Source organism: Acanthochromis polyacanthus, chromosome 15 (genome assembly GCF_021347895.1).
Source record: "Acanthochromis polyacanthus isolate Apoly-LR-REF ecotype Palm Island chromosome 15, KAUST_Apoly_ChrSc, whole genome shotgun sequence".
NCBI classification, from domain to species: Eukaryota; Metazoa; Chordata; class Actinopteri; family Pomacentridae; genus Acanthochromis; species Acanthochromis polyacanthus.
The window spans coordinates 13,671,770-13,689,752 of NC_067127.1; the positions used below are offsets into that span (position 1 = coordinate 13,671,770).

The 17,983-nt window shown below is 40.6% G+C and overlaps 1 protein-coding gene across 4 annotated transcripts; it reads left to right on the forward strand.

Annotated features, from left to right (window-relative positions):
- Positions 1-149: 149 nt before the first annotated feature.
- Positions 150-16,611, forward strand: fam135a (family with sequence similarity 135 member A). 4 transcript variants are annotated; one of them, XM_051959923.1, is made up of 21 exons: positions 150-411; positions 2,936-3,065; positions 4,617-4,696; positions 5,550-5,689; positions 6,120-6,190; positions 6,305-6,478; positions 6,739-6,865; positions 7,673-7,826; positions 8,398-8,475; positions 8,857-8,906; positions 9,906-10,061; positions 10,212-10,285; positions 10,435-10,583; positions 10,704-12,657; positions 12,764-12,924; positions 13,018-13,109; positions 13,253-13,350; positions 13,620-13,771; positions 13,925-14,035; positions 14,126-14,239; positions 15,150-16,611. In XM_051959923.1, exons 2-21 carry the CDS (start codon positions 2,989-2,991, stop codon positions 15,353-15,355), a joined length of 4,218 nt encoding a protein of 1,405 aa, XP_051815883.1. In that variant the 5' UTR covers positions 150-411; positions 2,936-2,988; the 3' UTR covers positions 15,356-16,611. The 4 variants fall into 4 exon arrangements, with proteins under 4 accessions (XP_051815883.1, XP_051815882.1, XP_051815884.1 ...); XM_051959922.1 differs by having other exon boundaries at positions 151-411; positions 9,903-10,061; XM_051959924.1 differs by lacking the exon at positions 8,398-8,475 and having other exon boundaries at positions 151-411; positions 9,903-10,061.
- The last annotated feature ends 1,372 nt before the right edge of the window (positions 16,612-17,983 follow it).

Here is a 17,983-nt window from a genome sequence, read left to right on the forward strand (position 1 = left end):
AAAGAAGACGGAAAAAGAAGAAATATAAGCATCTCTAAGCTTCCAGTGTCCCATTAATAGGCAGCAGTTTTGTTTTGCATAGCGTCAGCTGCGCCTCTGGTATGTGCAGTTACGCGCAGTTGAATGTTCATCAGCGGGCAGCTGGAGCAGCGCCTACTGTCAGCTCCTCAGATTGAGCACAGTTAGCTTGATGCCTAGCAAACACTACTCTGAGAGAAAGAAAGCTACATGGCCCGTCGGCTGTGCGTGTCATTTTAAAGCCGTTTCCCAAATCGGAGTAGCCAGATTAGGAAGTGAAACAGCCAGCGGAGTTGTGTTTTTTGTCACCTCCTCCCTGTGAACCGACGACGAGACGACTCATTTTGGAGCTAACGTTGGTTAGCTAGCTAATGTTAGCTTGCCAAAGCAATGGTGAGTAGCGTTAGCTCGTCTGCGGCGAGCTAATGATACCCGGTGACAACTGCTCGGTGGGTGGCTACGGTTACCGCTAACTATTAGTTACCGTTCGGAAACTGGCTGTCGGGGAAGATTTTTTGTCGGTCTGTTCAAGTATATTGTGTCTTTGTCGAATCGTTCCTCATCTTTTGTGGGCCTTTACATAAATGTTGTTTTAGTAGCGTCCCACCTGTAACCGAAACGATACCCTTGCAGAGATTCAGCCCACCAGTCATAGACCTTTATCATTTCACTCACTCTGGTAATTGTATTCTAAACGTTTAACTAAGTCATAGCTAATGCGACTGTTTCTACACCGACCTAGATTAGTTTGGGGCTGTTGATATGCCTTTGAATAAGAAACCGTACGCTGATGGCATTTCAGGCCTTACCATTTATATATATTTTAACAAGACTGCTTGTTTAATTTCACTTTCCCCTATGTGGATTGGTTGTTTGAATTGATTTAAGTGATTGTTACATTTCCGTATCAGCAATTGCTGGTGTTTTAGGGAAATATTTCACTTTGCCTAGTGGTAACTTTTTCCAAATGAGCGTTTTGCATGTACTGTAATGTTTGGACAAACAGTGGATATGCATCCGCTGCTGGCAGCTCACACTGTCAGGTTACTTGGTTTACTGATAGCAACATGTCAGCATTCCAGTCGACGCCTCACTTCACCTTTTGTTTTGTCCCTAATTATAGGTTTTATGTACTTGTAGTGCTGCAGACGTAGCTCTTGGCTAAAGGCTAAACCTGATCAACCTGTTTCTGCTATGACCCTAAGACTCAGCACCAGCTGTTCACTGGGTCATAAATCGATAATGCTAACCAAATATGAATTACTCGCACTGGCACTTAGTAACAGAGCTTTTTATGTACACATTTGCACGTTTTTGAATTCGAAATGCCATCTTTCTCATGCCATAATTCTGTGTCTTGCAGCTTACTTACAAAGTACACTTGATAAAAGCGGCTATCATTGGTTCACATGATAATTGTAGCTGGGGATAAATTACAAGTGGCTTCTTGATACATACAAGTGTGTTAATGAAGTGTCTGTTGTACTAACAAAAGGTGTCACATTGTAGAAAACAATGATGAAGTACTCACTACAACGTTGCAAAGAGTAATAAGTACCTTAATTTATTGTGAGCAACAATTTTTGTAATTTAATCACAGTCAAATTTAGATATGAACCTGTTGCTCTTTGTATCAAGCATCCATGTCAACCAGGTCAAATTCATTGTGGCCTTTTGTGTCTCATTGGTTTCCACTGGCACGGACACAAAGTCATGTTGTTTCCCAGTGGATGATTTATTCATTTCATACATGACTAATTTAAGGAGCGTCTGTATAGTTCTTTTTTTGCCAGTTTTATTTTGCCTCAACTACAGCCAAAAATAACTATATAGCCTTTTTTAAATTGGGTCTAAATGCATTGAGAGCTAAAAATGTTTGCATTAAATGAGAGGGATGTCTGGGTTTATTTCTAACAGTACCAATTGGCAATATTGTATTTCAGGCCTATTTTTGAAGTGTTATTAATAGTATTTTCCTTTACTCTGTCATACTAATGCTATAATTTTCTGGGCTGTTAACCATTTAGGCCCAGAGGACAGGCTGCTTCTTCTGTCAAATATAGACTTCATGCCCTAATAATTTCTCCACAACTATCACCAGAGCCTTATGTAATCTTGAACTTCACATTGTGACTCTATGATTACTGCTGATGGTTTCTTTTAATTGATATCTTCAGATCTTTAAAGAAAATTGGACCTGGACTTCGCTTTGTACAATTCAGAGGATCGTTTTACAACTCATTTGAAGTTTTGGTCTGTTATTTGCCAGTTTTATTGTAGTGAAAATGCTGTGTTTTATTAGCCTAGCCGCACTAGACAACCCATGGCAACGAATTTAATTCTCTGCCAGGGTGGGTCTAGTTACCCTCGGTAAGCCTCGAGGTTGGATGCTCCTAAAACTGGTGACGACAGAGGCGCGATGATTCTGACAGAAACAACCGGAAACAACTAGCCTAGCCGCGCTAGACAACCCACGGCAACGAATTTAATTCTCTGCCAGGGTCGACAACAAAAGCGACAACAGTCGTTGAGCTCCATTAGCACCGACTCTGAATAATCTTTCTGTTAACATGTCTGTAATATACTTGAGCTTCACCCATTGACTGTATAAATAAGGCTTCACCGAACTACCGCATCTTCTGATTTCTGGTGCTCTAGCAACTATGTCAGCCTATTCTTTGCGCTGATTGTTTGTATACCTACACATTTGCTGCAGAGTGATTTGAAAGACAACCTTTTAGCCCGCCTCCCTCCCTGTCCAGAGTTCCTAGAACCTTGTGTCTTCAGAGCTGGGTCTAGCGTGGCTAGGCTAGTGTTTTATTCAAGTGGAAAGATTTTGCAGAAATCTCTTTGCTTTAGCCCAGATGTCCTTGAGTGTCGGAGCTGAAATGATGTATTTGATTATTTTTGCCTGCAGGCCTACAGGTGTATCCCAGATGATGTAAGGCACTTCCGCCTGTAGAGACCAAGATGACTGAAGTTCAGGCCACAGTGGAGTTCTCTGTGGAGCTCCACAAGTTCTACAATGTGGACCTTTTCCAAAGAGGGTGAGTTTTGTCTCATTGTTTCTTTTCTGGAATGATTTTCCGGGTTGCAATGCATTAATGCTGCAACAACAACAAAAAAAATCTCTGTCACAAACATTCTTTACAGATAAGTCTATCTTGCTAATGTACAAAATAGGTCAGCTTTCATTGTATGCTTTGAGGGGAATTGAACAAGCTTTGGCAGGGAGTTTGGGATAGAAGGGCACAGGGACATGTTCTGTGAGTGTCCCAGCCAATCTCAGAGAGTTGGCAGTCTTGTTTAGACCTTCAGGGGGCTATGAAATGCTCTTTGTACAGACAGCATTAAGTATGCTAAACAGTGTGTGAGGATACTGTGTTATATATTTTAATTGGCATTTTGTTTTGTTTCTGTGTGATGGGAATTCTCAAAACTAATGTTTACAGTTTAAAAATAAGTCCCTAAGAACACAGATAACTTTAAGAAATGCTGCGGAGAACAGATATGGAGGAGCTCCTTATTTGTGGCCCACTTAGTTTAAATATGTGTCTTGATTACCAAAGTTCTGTAGTGGAATTAAAATATTGATTTGAATATGCAATTGATTGGAAGATAAAAATGCAGCTCTTACTAAGCCTAATGTAGTGAACTGTACGTACCATTTAATCAGTCGAAACATGAGTAAACAAGCACAACTAATGCTGTTCTTGCAAGTCTTTTATAGTGAGACAGTGCTATTAAGGATTATTGACTGTGGTAGAACAAAATACCATTTGGGCTGGCACAGAGTGACTAATCTGCTTTATTCAGCACTGTATTGGACTTAGAAAACCTTTGATAATAATTGCAAGTCAAAGACCTAGTATGGAAAAACAAAGCTGTATAATTTTTTTGGAGATGCATGTTTTAGTTGTTTGTGTCAGACTTTGTGTGTTAAGACTGAGCTTACTATGCAATGTAGCATAGTATATTAGACTGAATAAACCTTGTTCCTTACTTGCTTTTATCCTCTTCACCAGGAAGCAAGCCACAATCCAGCTGTCCCATCTGACTTAAACTGATACTTCCTGCTTCCTAATATGATTCTAGTTTTGGCATTGTGTCGGATGGTGTTCTGTGCTTCGATGCCATCCTGCCAGTTAGTAATGATACACCCCATCAAATTGATATTTTGCAAACATCCGAAACTGTTTAACTAACATATAATTACCAAGTTTTGTAGGACATTGAGGATGGGAGAGTTCACTGTTTAAACTGCACAGCTCTACAGTCATTTCAGTATTTCACTTCTGGAATTTCTTTTTCACAGCAGCAGCGCACTCATACCTCTCTGTGTTGAGGGAAAAACTCGTACTCAATGCTCCTGACTCATCAGTGCTTTAAGAGCTCAGGTTTACTACATGAGTGACTGCAAAAGAAAGTGCTCATTATTTATTCATGAAAGGTGTAGTGTCCCTTTACAAGGAGAGGCATTTGTAGCTAACCTGTGTGGTTTGCTCCCCTTTTACAGCACTTCTAATCTAGCTAACTAAGCTAGTAGTGCTAGTTTTTCATACCTGTGTTCATGTTAAATGATTTTTATGCATTTATAGATTCTACCAGATGCGCGCCAGTCTTAAGGTTCCACCCCGAGTACCACACAAAGTTGAAACAAGTCTGCTTCACCCGGGAGGTAAATAAATTTTTGATGACGTGTACAGTATGGACAGTCTTTTTTTCCAACCACATTTGCGAATAAGGCTTGTTAACTACATTTACAGTATTTTCTGTAGTTGGATTCAGGTTTTCTTTTTGGATCCAGTCGGTCAGCCCCAAGCTCTGCTCCTTTCCTCTCAGTTCTCCAATTAAAGCCATGGAAAAAATGTTTTGATAAGCTGCAGTATGCACAAAGTAACACACTGCAGCTTTTCTTTATCCTTCTTATCAGAGGGCTGGCAGTTTCCTGTAAATGCAAGTGATTGTGATGAAGTCATACTATTTCTTAAGGTAGATATGCATGGCAGGTTCAGTTTTCAGGCCTGAGATATTATCAGTGACTTCAGGAAAAATGTTTAAAAATGTTTTGCAGATTTGGTTTGCATGTTGTTTTGCTGACATAGAGCTAGTAGAGCACTGATTTTCGTCATAAGGCCATTCCTTGTTCTCAGTATTTCTTTAAGGCTTTGTGCATATGCCCTTTCAGGAACCTGCAGTGCTTCTTTCGCACAAAGCACTCATTTCTTTGTCTCATAAATAAACAAGAGCCTCAACAGTATTTCCAATGCTGAAATGTTTTGTTTTCCACCGACTTTGGTAACCTTGCTGAATGGAGTAGTTAAGAAACAGCAACATTTTAACTTTCAATCCAGACATTATAAGATATTTTCTGTCAGATACATTCTGACTCAGGTTATTATAAGACCATTACCTCTGTGGTGGTTCTCATGTTTTTCTAAAGATTATACATTCTGAAGCTGACATGTGGTGTAAAATTATTCCATTCTCATTTTTCATCAAAACACTTAATTGTAGTGATTTTCTTCTAGGCTCTGATCTGGCATTCCCTGCTTCAGTCCAAGATGATGTCATCTGCAGCAAAACTTTTCAAATCCTGTATAAGAACGAAGAGGTTGTGGTCAATGATGTCCTTCTCTTCAAAGTGATGATGCTGCTGGATGAGAAGAAGGTAAGATTAATAAAGTCACCTTAACTAGGGTTTTGTTTTCTTGGCCCTGAGCTCAGGCCAAATAATTTGCCACAGTGTATTTGTCAATACAGTGTCTGAGTCATAGATTTTTAATACAGTGATGCTGCCTTTTACCTACTTGGTGTAAAGTACGTGTTAATGAAAAGCCAATCCAATTTAGAAGAGTGTGTTTGATAACTGCATATAGTCAGCTTCGTAAGTTTTCTTTATGGTTTTTCTGTCCTGCAACAAGCAAATATAAAGTAGTAAGTGTGAAACTATTCTGTGGCAGGAATATTGGAAAACTCATTCTTTAATATCTCTCCCCAAAAAACAGTTCACAAAAGCTTCAATTCAGCCCAAGACATCTCTTGTTTTTACATGCAGGCTCTAAAGTTGACTGGCTTCACTGTTTTTTTCTTATCCTCAGGTGGAAGAGTCCCTCAGTGACATGGATTTCCAGCTCCTCTTGGATTTATATTTCACAGATGGCGATTACACGTAGGTGTTGCATATTTTAACTGCATGTGCAATGTTTTGTAAATTTGTTGTTTGCATCTCTTATGTAATAAGACACTACTACAGTTTTCTGTCTTCATTATATAATTTCTCCAGGCCAGATGATCCAAGTTCTCTACAGAATATCAGTGGCCGCACACTTCGTTTGCACTTTAGCCTCCAGCGAGGCATCCACCAACACGTCAATGTCATGTTTGACTACTTCCACCTGTCTGTCATCTCTGTAGCCATCCATGCCTCCCTTGTGGCACTACATCAGCCTCTAATCAGGTCAGACAAGAGGAATTTTTTTGCATTAAATTTTGAAGCACAGAAATTGAAGCTCTTTCATAGATTTCTGTCATGTTATTTGGTTCTGTTGTTGGCAGCAAATTCCAACATAAACCTTCCTTTATTGCTTACACAAAATGTACCATTAAAGCAGAAGTAAAAACTGTTACTTTTGATTTTGGACTTGAAGTGAAAGTGAATATGAAGTACAGGAAACCTGTTTTGAAGTAGCTTACTGAATTCTTGTGGTGTTTACCTAGTTTCCCTCGACCTGTGAAAACCACATGGCTTAACCGCAATGCTCCAGCACAGAGCAAAGACTCAGTCATCCCACCTCTGGAGAATGTGGTGTTCGGCAGCAGTTATGTCAAGCAAGTATCGCCAGATGTAAGTAAGCTATTTTTATGGCATAAATGTTTTTGAAATTTTCTCCATTTTTCTTTATAGATGCTGCAAATCTGCTGTGATGTTAAAAAGTCTTGAAGATGCCGTTTTGATTTTATAGTTTGCAGAAGTGCAATTGAATCAACTGAACATTTGCTTAAAAATAAATGACTGTTCTAAAGCTAATAATACCAAAGGTATGTTGTGAAACTCTAGTTGTTTTACTGTTATGCTGGAGGGGGAAAAACTAAAAGAGAAAAAAGGGCCTTTATCTTTGGCAAGGATGCCTGCCAGTAATGCAGGCTTTGATTGCTACATGGACATGGCTGTGGATTTGGATTTTACAGTTGTACACTTCAGGTAGAGTAGTGTGCTATATTTATTGCATTTGAAGCATGGGGAGATATGTCAGACTATTGATAGATCAGGCCGAAGAAGAACACTGTCGGATCTGGCCATGAGTAATATCCCTCTCATGACAGAGGAAGGTGGCCAGCTGACGCTTCCACTGAGATGCTGTTGGGTAAATGTGCCAGAGTCATTCAGGCAGAACAGAGGCAATTCCTGCATCACTTCTTGATGTATCTCTAACGGGTTGGATGGGAATAACATCTCACTGACCACTTTTTACTTCACTTCAGGGATTTGTTCAAAAGTCACTATGAAACATTTGCATGTAGATAGCGCACACAAAACAGAGTGGCTACTAAAGCAAAGGTCCACAAGTCGTACAATGTCTAGAACAGCAATAAAACTGTGACTGAATTAAATCATCTATTGTCACTATTTGTGTCTTTTGTGATCCCTCAGGGCAGGACGTTTCTGGTGTCTGACCCCTGTCTGCAGCATGCCTTCGGTCTGCACCATAACCTGTGCTCCAATCTCCTAGTAGCCTACCAGGGCCTCTTTGGCTATTTCACCTCCATTACCAAGGACCTGCCCTCTTCACATCGGATGGAACTAGGTATTCTGCATTGTGGCTTCACATCAGCTCTTGTGTGAGGTTACAACAGGTTGTACAGCAATGGTTTTCTATATCCCAGACTTAGTACAATATGACTCTATTTTATGTCATTATTTTAATTTGAACTAACATCAATGAGAAGAAACCAGCATCTTCAAGGCTGTACCTTATGCAATATTTTCTTATTAATTTTTTTGCTGTCAGTGGATTCTCATTATTATTTTTTCTTTTCAGTATGTGTTTGTTGTATATAAGTTTGTTGTGATCTCATGCCATTTCATTTGATCCCTACACAATACCATATTCAGCCCTTTAAACAGACCACACAGCTAGCAACCTACTCAGTTGTTTTAGGGGTCTAACCATGGCTAACTCATCTCAGTTCACGATGCTTACAAAATCACTTTGCATTCAGCTAAACCTTTCAACAAATTGACAAAAGCCAGACACAACTCACTGTTGTTCCTATAGCTCACCAAACCTAATCCACACAAGTGGCCATATATTAACCTATCCCAGACAAACAAATAATACAGAAAGTTAAATATGCCTATATGTGCAATCTTACTAGCCAAGCCCAGCATGCAAGTCCTATATGAGAGAGTACTCAGAAGACCCTATCCTCGAAGTCAAAGGCACGTCTACATAGGTATGTCCCGACCCTTACAGTACCTCAAATCGAACTGCCTCTTTCTCCCTTCTTCTCTTCACTCCAGTTTTTTCCTTTCTTGTAGAAAGCACCACGCCCTCTTTAGGACCACTTTCCAGGGGCATATCTTTTCATTGCTGTATACATTTTCATCCTTTCTTTTCATCTTTGTAGCAAGGCCTTGGTCAAAGAATTTCATAACACAGTGGTACTATAGAATTTCTCTGCTGTCTCTGGTCATGCCATGAAGTATTTTCTGACACCATTACTGTCTGACACAACTTTCCTATTGAGCATGAGTTTGAGGCTCTTTGAAAAACTCTGTAATTGAACTGACTGATATTGATGAATCTTAGTAACGCTATTACTCTGCCTCCTTAGAGCAACTCGACTTAGAGGCCCGTCTAGCTGAGCTATGTGAACAAGTCAAGGTAAGATCTATTGAATGTTTGTATTTTCTCTCTTTGACAACTGTCTGTCAATTGCGAATGATGCACAGTATTTATAGTAAGTGACAAGGCTGCCATATCATCTATGTTTGAAACTTCTAGATTTTAACTTCAAATATGGCACCAGAGCATATAGTTGTCAAGACATTTTATTGCTGTATTTGGTAGTGAATATCAAAGCATGCTGAAATGCACAGAAAGTGTAGCTGAATCACTTGTGAGAATCCGTAATTACAGCAAATGACTCAAGATGTGTCAGCAAATTGTGGAGAAGAGACGCAACAGAATGCCGTTAGCAAATTTGTGAGCAGACTAGCTAAAACTAGTCTGTAAACAGATTTTATAGTTGTGTAAATGAGAAGACCAAGCTTTAGTGGGTCCTTGAAGCTTGTTAGTTAGGCCCTCTATAGATCAGTAGTGAAGGAGAATGTTGCCAGAGTTGTGGAATGATACAAATGACTGTGGATCATGTAGGCACGTTATGGAGGTCAAGTGCCTCTTGCATGTTTCAGTGTATAGCACTTTGTGTCTAAATATATCATTTTATATGAGGCTAGACAGAGATAGGAAGAGCTTTCATTTATTTTGGAGACTCCATCTGGAATTAAGCAGCTTTACATGATCACAGTAAGCAGCTTTTCAGAATTGAAAATATATGGAAATTAAAGATAAGAGTACTTTAGTCTCTTTGAGGGTTAAGTGGTCCATGATCCTAATTTACTTGGAAAAAAATGGAAAAATTAGCCTTGTTTAAATGACTGTTAAGGGAAAGCTTTGGACAAAACAAATGCCAAAATTGCGTGCAACAAATTCCCCAATTGACAATTAAGGGAAGACAAATTATATATTTTACCGGATTTTACTTTTTGTAAAGCAAAGAACCTTTGAACAGAGTTTATATTGTTCTTTATTGCTCATGTCAGGAAAATATGCTCACTTATGCCCCCTGTTGAGTGGCTTGTGTCTTTTTGATTTTAGCAGAAAGCCGAGTCCCCTGATGAACTGGCGGAACTCGTAAATATGAATCTAGCTCAGCTCTGCTCTCTGCTTATGGCTCTCTGGGGACAATTCCTAGAAGTTGTGTCCCTGCAGGAGCATGTTGCTGCTCTATTAGCTATGGAACACCATACACTAAGAGTGAGTCCAATTTCTGAAGTCGTCTACAAATTTAAACATCTGACTGGTTATCTATGAAGGACAACAATCTTTCTCATTCTGATATGATTCAAAGCTGTACTAGAATACGCAATACTAGACTATATAATCAGTAATGGGGTGTTGTTACAGGTAAGGCGATTTGCTGAGGCTTTCTTCTGTCTGGAACATCCAAGACAATCTGCACTGGCATATCAGGAGCTACAGTAAGTTGTACTGGCATGTTTGTCGTGTTTGTTGAATGTAGTGTTTCTGTTATCGGGTCTGGGCCAGCACTAACTTGCCTGAAATACTGTAGCCCAGATTTGTTTTCTTTGACGTGTTGTTTCCTTTTCTCCCTCTGCCATTCCATCAGTGCTCACAGTCACCAGCAGATGACTAATGCTATCAAAAGCTCGAGCTACTTCATGTCTTTGCCTCCACTTCCAGTGGAATGTGCAGACCTGGATGGTGATGTTAGCTCCCTGCCAATCATCTTTGAGGATCGCTATCTGGATTCTATCACTGAAGGTCAGCAATACAGTATTGCTGCTCTGCTAGATGTGCATATTTACTGACTAATTTTATGAACAAGTTATATGTTTGTTTGTTTTTTAACTTTTTTGTGTGTAACATGTTTTCAACCTGAAGATCGCGATGGACCCTGGCTGGGCATGCACAATACAAGGACAGGCTCAGTTTCTTGTAAAGCAGACAAGCCCAACGCTAAGGACTACAGTGCAGCAGCAAGCCCCATACCTGAGTCACGATATGCTCCTATGGATAACACCTGGCCAGACAACTATGATCCACCACCAAAGTCCAAAGGCAAGTCAGTCAAACTGAAGAAAAATTCAAAGACAGACAACTCCAAGAAGCTGATTAGACAGGGCTCTAAGGACTCTGTAGTTCTAGTGGGTTATAAGAACCTCAAAGTTCCTTATGGTGACACCAGCAAAAAGTGGAAGGAAGGCGAAGCTCCTCTTAACCAAGATGAGGAACGAGATATCTTGCAAGGGGACTCAAGTAGTTATTTAAGGACTAATGTCAGTTCTGTTTTTGACTCTGCTGCCACATCAGCACACTCTGGAAACCGTGCTGATGATTCTGTTGCGGATGACAATATAACTACTGCTGCTTGTCAAAAAGCTTTTTTCAAAAATCCTACAACTTTGGACACGCAGAATAATCCTCAGGCAGGTCCTGGGGTTATTGCTACATCCAACCAACCAGTTCACCATGATGAGCAGGTTGACCACAGTGGCCAAAAGATGCCACAGTGGTCTGCAGGACTGAAACAAATTGAAGTGAAACCAAGTAACAAGGACCCATACAGAGGTGATAAAGTAACGGTTCTTCTACCATATCAGACTGATGGAACTCTTAGTAGTAATATTCCTGAGATCACCCACACAGATCTTTGTGACTCACAACAGTCTGTCTTAGAATCAGTCTTTGAAAGGCCAAGTAAAGAAGCAGCACAGCGTGGCCAGTCCTGCATTGTCTCCGTACAGGTAAAGAGTGATTGTATCAGGATGCCAGATGGAGGAGCCCCCAGTGCCTCGTCTCGCCTCTCTGACTCGGGCATTGAGAGTGAGCCCAGTTCCTTTGCCACTCAGCTTGCTTTAGGACCGCAGACCTGTGCAGGGCTAGGTGCCACTGAATCAGGTCCTGCTGCCCCACAACCTGAGAGGCCCTTCCTGAGTCCCGCACGGCCTGCTCAGCAAAGTGCAATACAAAAGCCCAGTGGGGCAGGAGAAATTCTGTACCCAGAAAATACCAGTGCTGTCAGTGGAGTCCAGTCCTCCCTCACTTCGATCAACTCCTTGCCCTCAGATGATGAGGGTGAAGGCTCCTCTAGGGGCTCCAGTGGTGCTGAAGTCCGAGGCAGGAAGTCCAGTGTTTTGGTGCAGGAGCAGAGTGTTGTCTTCTCTGGGGATATCGCTAAAAGACCTGATGTAGCCTGCAATCCTGACACAGTCGCAGGTGATTCTCAGCTTAGAAAACCTGCCTGTGACTTGGAAACAGATTCCAAATTACTAGGTTTTTCTGAATCTGGACTTGAAGAAGCAGCTGGTTCTGGGACCATTAAAGAACCCCGTAGTGAACCACACACAGCCTGCCCCTCTAGTAACTCGGCCACCAGTAGCACTGACCTGGTAAAGCGTGGGATGGTAGAGAACTACTTTGGCTCATGCTCTAGTACTGATGTGTCTGAGATCAGCCCTGTAGAAACATCTGCTATCACACTGGGAATCCAGACAGGACCACAGGCTGAGGAGGATGAGGACGAGACAGAGCATGAAATGATCGAGAACGGTTACTACGAAGAAGGTGACGGCTATGCTTTTGTCAATGGTGTGGCGGATGATGACCGGATTGGGATTGGGGATGCAGCCGCTCAAGAGACAAGTCTTCTGTTCGAACAGCTCAGCATTGACTACCTCCATGAAACAAAAGATTTATCAAAAGCTCCTATCTGTTCTAACCTGGCCTCCAGCAGTGTTGGCTATAGCTTGGGAAGACCTGTCTCTTCCTCCACCTCTCTTTCTTCTAGCCTGCAGTGGTACGAATGTGCACCCACACCACAGATGAAAGCGTGAGTCATCTTTCAAAACTTTTCACAAATCCCACCTAATATCATACGTTGTTTTTCACACATTACAAATTAATATTTATCAACCTGTTTCATTATAATTGTGCAGGTTCATCAAGGCCAAAGAAGAAATGAAGCAGCTAAGGCTTCCTGGTTTCTTGTACAGTGAAGTGCCTGAGCTGGCATCCACTGTGCCCTATTTCAGCTTGGAAGAGGATGAAAGCTGTGAAGAAGGCATCCATCTCATAGTCTGTGTCCATGGCCTGGATGGTAGGAAACCTTCCATCAACATCTTCAACATTCGATTTGTTCCTTTACGCCCATGTTTTTTAAAAAAAACACATTGATGCATTTTTGCTGCAGGTAACAGTGCTGATCTGAGACTAGTGAAGACCTACCTGGAGCTTGGACTACCTGGTGCTCGTATAGACTTCCTAATGTCTGAGAGGAATCAGGTGAATGGTTCAGACTTTATACTTGTTGAGTTTAAGTGGATGAACTGGGGTTATCTGTTAAAGATGCTTGAGCTTAAACAACTGTTAGTCAAGTGTACACTCAAACCTTGTCCTTGCTGATTCAGTACTCCTTTTATCTACAGAATGACACTTTTGCTGACTTTGAGTCAATGACAGATCGACTGCTGGATGAAATAGTCCAGTACATTCAGATATACAACCTCACAGTGTCAAAGATAAGGTAATATGTTTGATTTTATCTGAATGTTCCGTGAGAATGCAAAATAGGGAAAAAAATCCATGTTAGTGATTTATCAAACAGCAACATAGTGCAATAAACCATCAGTAAACTGACATGATTAGACATAGCCATGTCTAAGTGTTGAAGTTCACGTTATCAATCAACAAATGATAAATGTTAAGGCTATTTATTTTCAAATTATGTCAGTGACATTTTAATGTTGTTTGGAGTCTTTGCAGTCTCTAATCCTTTTGTTTCTTCATTTGCAGCTTTGTGGGTCATTCTTTGGGGAACCTCATAGTTCGCTCAGTGCTTACCAGGCCCAGGTTTAAATGTTACCTGAGCAGGCTACACACCTTTCTTTCCCTTTCTGGACCTCACCTGGGCACACTGTACAACAGCTCCGCTCTGGTCAACACAGGTGAATGTCAGAACATTTAACTTCATTTTCAGAGATTCCACCTTCTTTTAGGTAGTTGCTATGATTGTATTCTATCTATCTATCCATCTATCCATCTATCTATCTATCTATCGTGAGGAATCCTCCTAAATAGCTATTCAACTGTCTTTCCAGGCCTTTGGTTCATGCAGAAGTGGAAAAAGTCAGGGTCACTCCTGCAGCTGACGTGCCGTGATCACTCTGATCCTCGCCAAACTTTTCTCTATAAGCTCAGCAAGAAATCTGGTTAGCTTTACAGTTTCTAAACAGACATTTTAGGCTGTACATTTGGAATTTGAGATTGCATATAACCTTCCTCTTTATCTCCTGTTCAAGGTCTGCAGTTTTTCAAGAATGTGGTGCTGGTGGGGTCACTGCAGGATCGCTATGTCCCCTATCATTCTGCTCGAATAGAAATGTGTAAAACTGCGTTAAAAGACAAACAAACAGGTAAGTTGAAGCATCCTTGCTCGGCATAGTGATATAATGACCAGGATAAGGGGGCTTTGGCTAAATGCAGGTGTTCTGATTCTAAATTGGAGAAGCAAACAGAACAATCACACTCTTAAGGGTTTTGACACACCAAGCCACTGTCTACTGCTAGGTTGTTCTTCACCCATGTAGTGCAGTTTCCCCTTTTTTGCTATCTCCTTTTCAGTATTTTTAGCTCTGCCTTTAAAAAATAGCGAGTGTCCTGCTGTCCAAACTTTTTTCTGACTTTTTTCCATTCCCCTCAATTCTTTTGCTCCTTTTCCAACATGGTGATGTAGGCTAAATTATGATTGCAGATTGAGTGTCGATATAGCATGTTTTACTGAGTGCCAGCATCTTTTTTTAAATTGATCCCGGTGAAGATAGATCGTATGTGGTCACCGATAGAAAAAGCGCTGCACCCAGCATCTTTTCCCAAAGCTCTTGTCTTCTTTTGTGCAGCCACGCTGGGCACATCAAGTAGAAAATCCCTGAACTTTTCAAAATGGTGCTGGTGTTGTCACTGTCGCTTCTTTTCAGATAATAATATGGGCAGGATTTGTCATCCTGGAAACTAAACAAATGATGGTTATCCTGGCCATGGCTGTCTATGCAGAGCTTTATGAAATGTCAGGCAGAAATGATCACAACGAGGGGTGATGCTAAGGTTAGAGTGTCAAGATATTGCTGTCAAAGAGACAAAAAGCATGGGGAGTGCATTTTTGATTAGGCTTTTCTTGCCAAAGAAACACTATATGGACACATTCCCTAATTTTGCTGACAAACTAAATATTAGGCTAGCATACAGTTTTACAAATTATATTGACTGAAGAGTTTGAAATGTACCCAACCCTGTCCTGTTCAGCCTGTTTCACCTTTGTCTCTAAAGGTCCTGTCTATGCTGAGATGATTGAGAACCTGCTGCTGCCAGTACTTCAGAACAAAGACTGTAATCTAGTGCGATATGATGTCATCCATGCCCTGCCCAACACAGCCAACTCCCTTATCGGCCGGGCTGCCCACATTGCCGTCCTTGATTCTGAGATCTTCCTGGAGAAGTTCTTCCTCGTTGCGGGCCTCAAGTTCTTTCAGTAGAACAGCGGCAGAATCAAACACTTGGCTGGGCAGGAGGAATGTGGCACTGATACCTCACTGCAACTGAATGGGCATCTGGATTATCTCTTGGTTTTTCAGTACTTATAATTACCTTTTCAAAGACATATGAACAAAATCATTTTTCTGTCTTTTCACGTTGTTTATATTGGAATCACGGTGGATACGGAGTTTGTCATTTTTATTTTTCTACTACCATTTTTTAAAAACATTGTTTTGCCTCTGTGTTTGGAAAATGGTTTTCCCCATCTTATGCTATATTTTCAGTGTTATTTATGTGTTATGTTTTTACTTAATTATTTTACTCCAACTTTGTATACAATTAATTTTAGACTCTGAACTGGAAATGTAGCTGCTACAAAAATGAAATGGCTGTTTTGGTGAGCTGGCCCAAGTCAAGTCTGCACATACTGTCCTCACTGTTGCAAATGTTTTTCCACTAATGTTAAGAGACACTGCATTGATTTGCACCACAACTACATTTTACAAGCTTTTGTACTGAAAATGGTCATTTGTACAAGTTACTTTTTTATCAACAATTTTCCATCATTTTTAAAGGCAAAGATTGCATATGAAATAGGATTGTTGCCCAGACTTTGCAGCCTTGGCTTTGGTCTTAATACTTAATGCTGTTACTTGCCATTGCAGCACAACATTTCCCCAGCCTGGTGTTGGGAGAGTGAAGCTTTGCCTACAACAGAATGACAATTTATTACGGAGGTTTTAAGAAATGCTCATGATTCAGCAAAAGCACACGTTGGTAATATGAACTTGTTTTATTGAAAGTATTTGGTTGATCATTTGGTGATTATTTATGTTTATTAAACTGGAAAGTATTGGTTGGAATTAAATGTTTCTTGGACAGTTGTTTATATATATCATCATAATCTATCATTAAATATGCATATTATGAAGTAGGTTATGTGACTTTTATTTTCTTGTGTTCTTTTCGGGATTTAGAGTGTTGTGCCACTCTCAAGGCTTTCGGAAAATTATCCGATTCAATGTTGTCTTTCAAATTTGATCAAGAATGGGGTTCATGTATTACATTAAAAAAACATTTAATTTTAATTAGAAGATTTCTCATCACAATTAAAAATAAATATAAAGATTTTATGAAGTCTAGTTTTTCTTACATTTATGTACAGCCGTGGTAGTTGCAATGGATTCATTCTAATCACCCACTTGTAGCTGCAATTGAAATCCTATGGTTTCTTAAAGTCTGATTTCAAAGTTTGGATTGATTGTCTTGGTGTCTTTTTTAACTTTTACGGGGGGGGGGTTAAATTGCTGTTTTGTTTTTGCAATGGATCAAATGGTCCTGCAGGAGGCAGTGTCTTCACAGTAAAATGTGATCATTGCAGGAACTTCAGTTGATACAGGAGTGGCTGTAGGGGTCTTGGCAGAGTGCCAGCAATAATGTTTTCAATGGTGAAACTATTGGAATATCATTTGATATCATTTTACATGCCTTAGACCTCTACATAATCTTAGGATATTTTTATAGGTGTCACTGATATGGCCAGTGTATATTTTATTTAGTGGAGTTTAATTGGAGGCCGAATATATTCTGCCAATGCAATCACAAGGGACAAAGGTGGGCGATTTCACTGACAGATAAAAAGATATAAAGGCTATGGGATTATAATGGCAAAGACATTTGGGTAGCCTATATATTTCCATGAAACCATGGATGATGGACCACTTCTCCAGAGAGACAGCAGGTCCGATTTGTGGCACTGGCAGCGAGCAGTGACACTTTTTATGGCACCGCTGCGGTGCCACGGTTAATGCCACTGTTTGGGCGAGATGCCACTGCCGCAGTGACACTTTCTGTGGCACCGCCGCGGTGCCACGGTTAATGCCACTGTGCAGTGACAGTTTTTGTGGCACCGCCGCGGTGCCACAGTTAATGCCACTGTTCGGGCGAGATGCCACTGCCGCAGCGGCATTTCCAGTGGCCTCTGGAGATGCCAGCAGAGATGCCACGGTTAATGCCACTGTTTAGGGAACATGCCACGGTTAATGTCACTGTTTCGTGGTCGGTAACTGGCGGCTCGCGGGCCAAAACTGGCCCGTCAGGAATAATATCTGGCCCGCCAGATGATTTTGAAATGCCACATGGTTTCACCTAGGTGATATTGTTTTGACAAGCATGCTTACACGCCTTTAGGTTTTCCATAACAATATAAAGACGAATAGCCTTTAAAATGATCTTGACAACATATTTGGAACTTCTTAGAAGTAAGTTTTGTAATATTTTCTTACCACTCGTGTCTTCAGTCGTATAATCACTTATTTATCCCCTTCAAATCTAATCTTTTCTAAGAAAACCCTTTAATATAATAGATGATACTTCAGCCATGTCATATACTATAGTTTGTGCACTTCACCCACTAGTGTGAATGATATTCCCACAACAGAAAAAAAGTTCTCCATTTAAGCTCCTCCTATTTATCAAAATACTACAAACGCTGATTAAAAGATAACCCTTTTCCTGGAAAACGCTGGAAGTTACAACGAGAATCACAGCTGCTGTCAACACTTCTACATGGCCCTCTAATTAGCACGCCTCATAATACCGTCACAAAATAAGGGATGTGTTGTCCT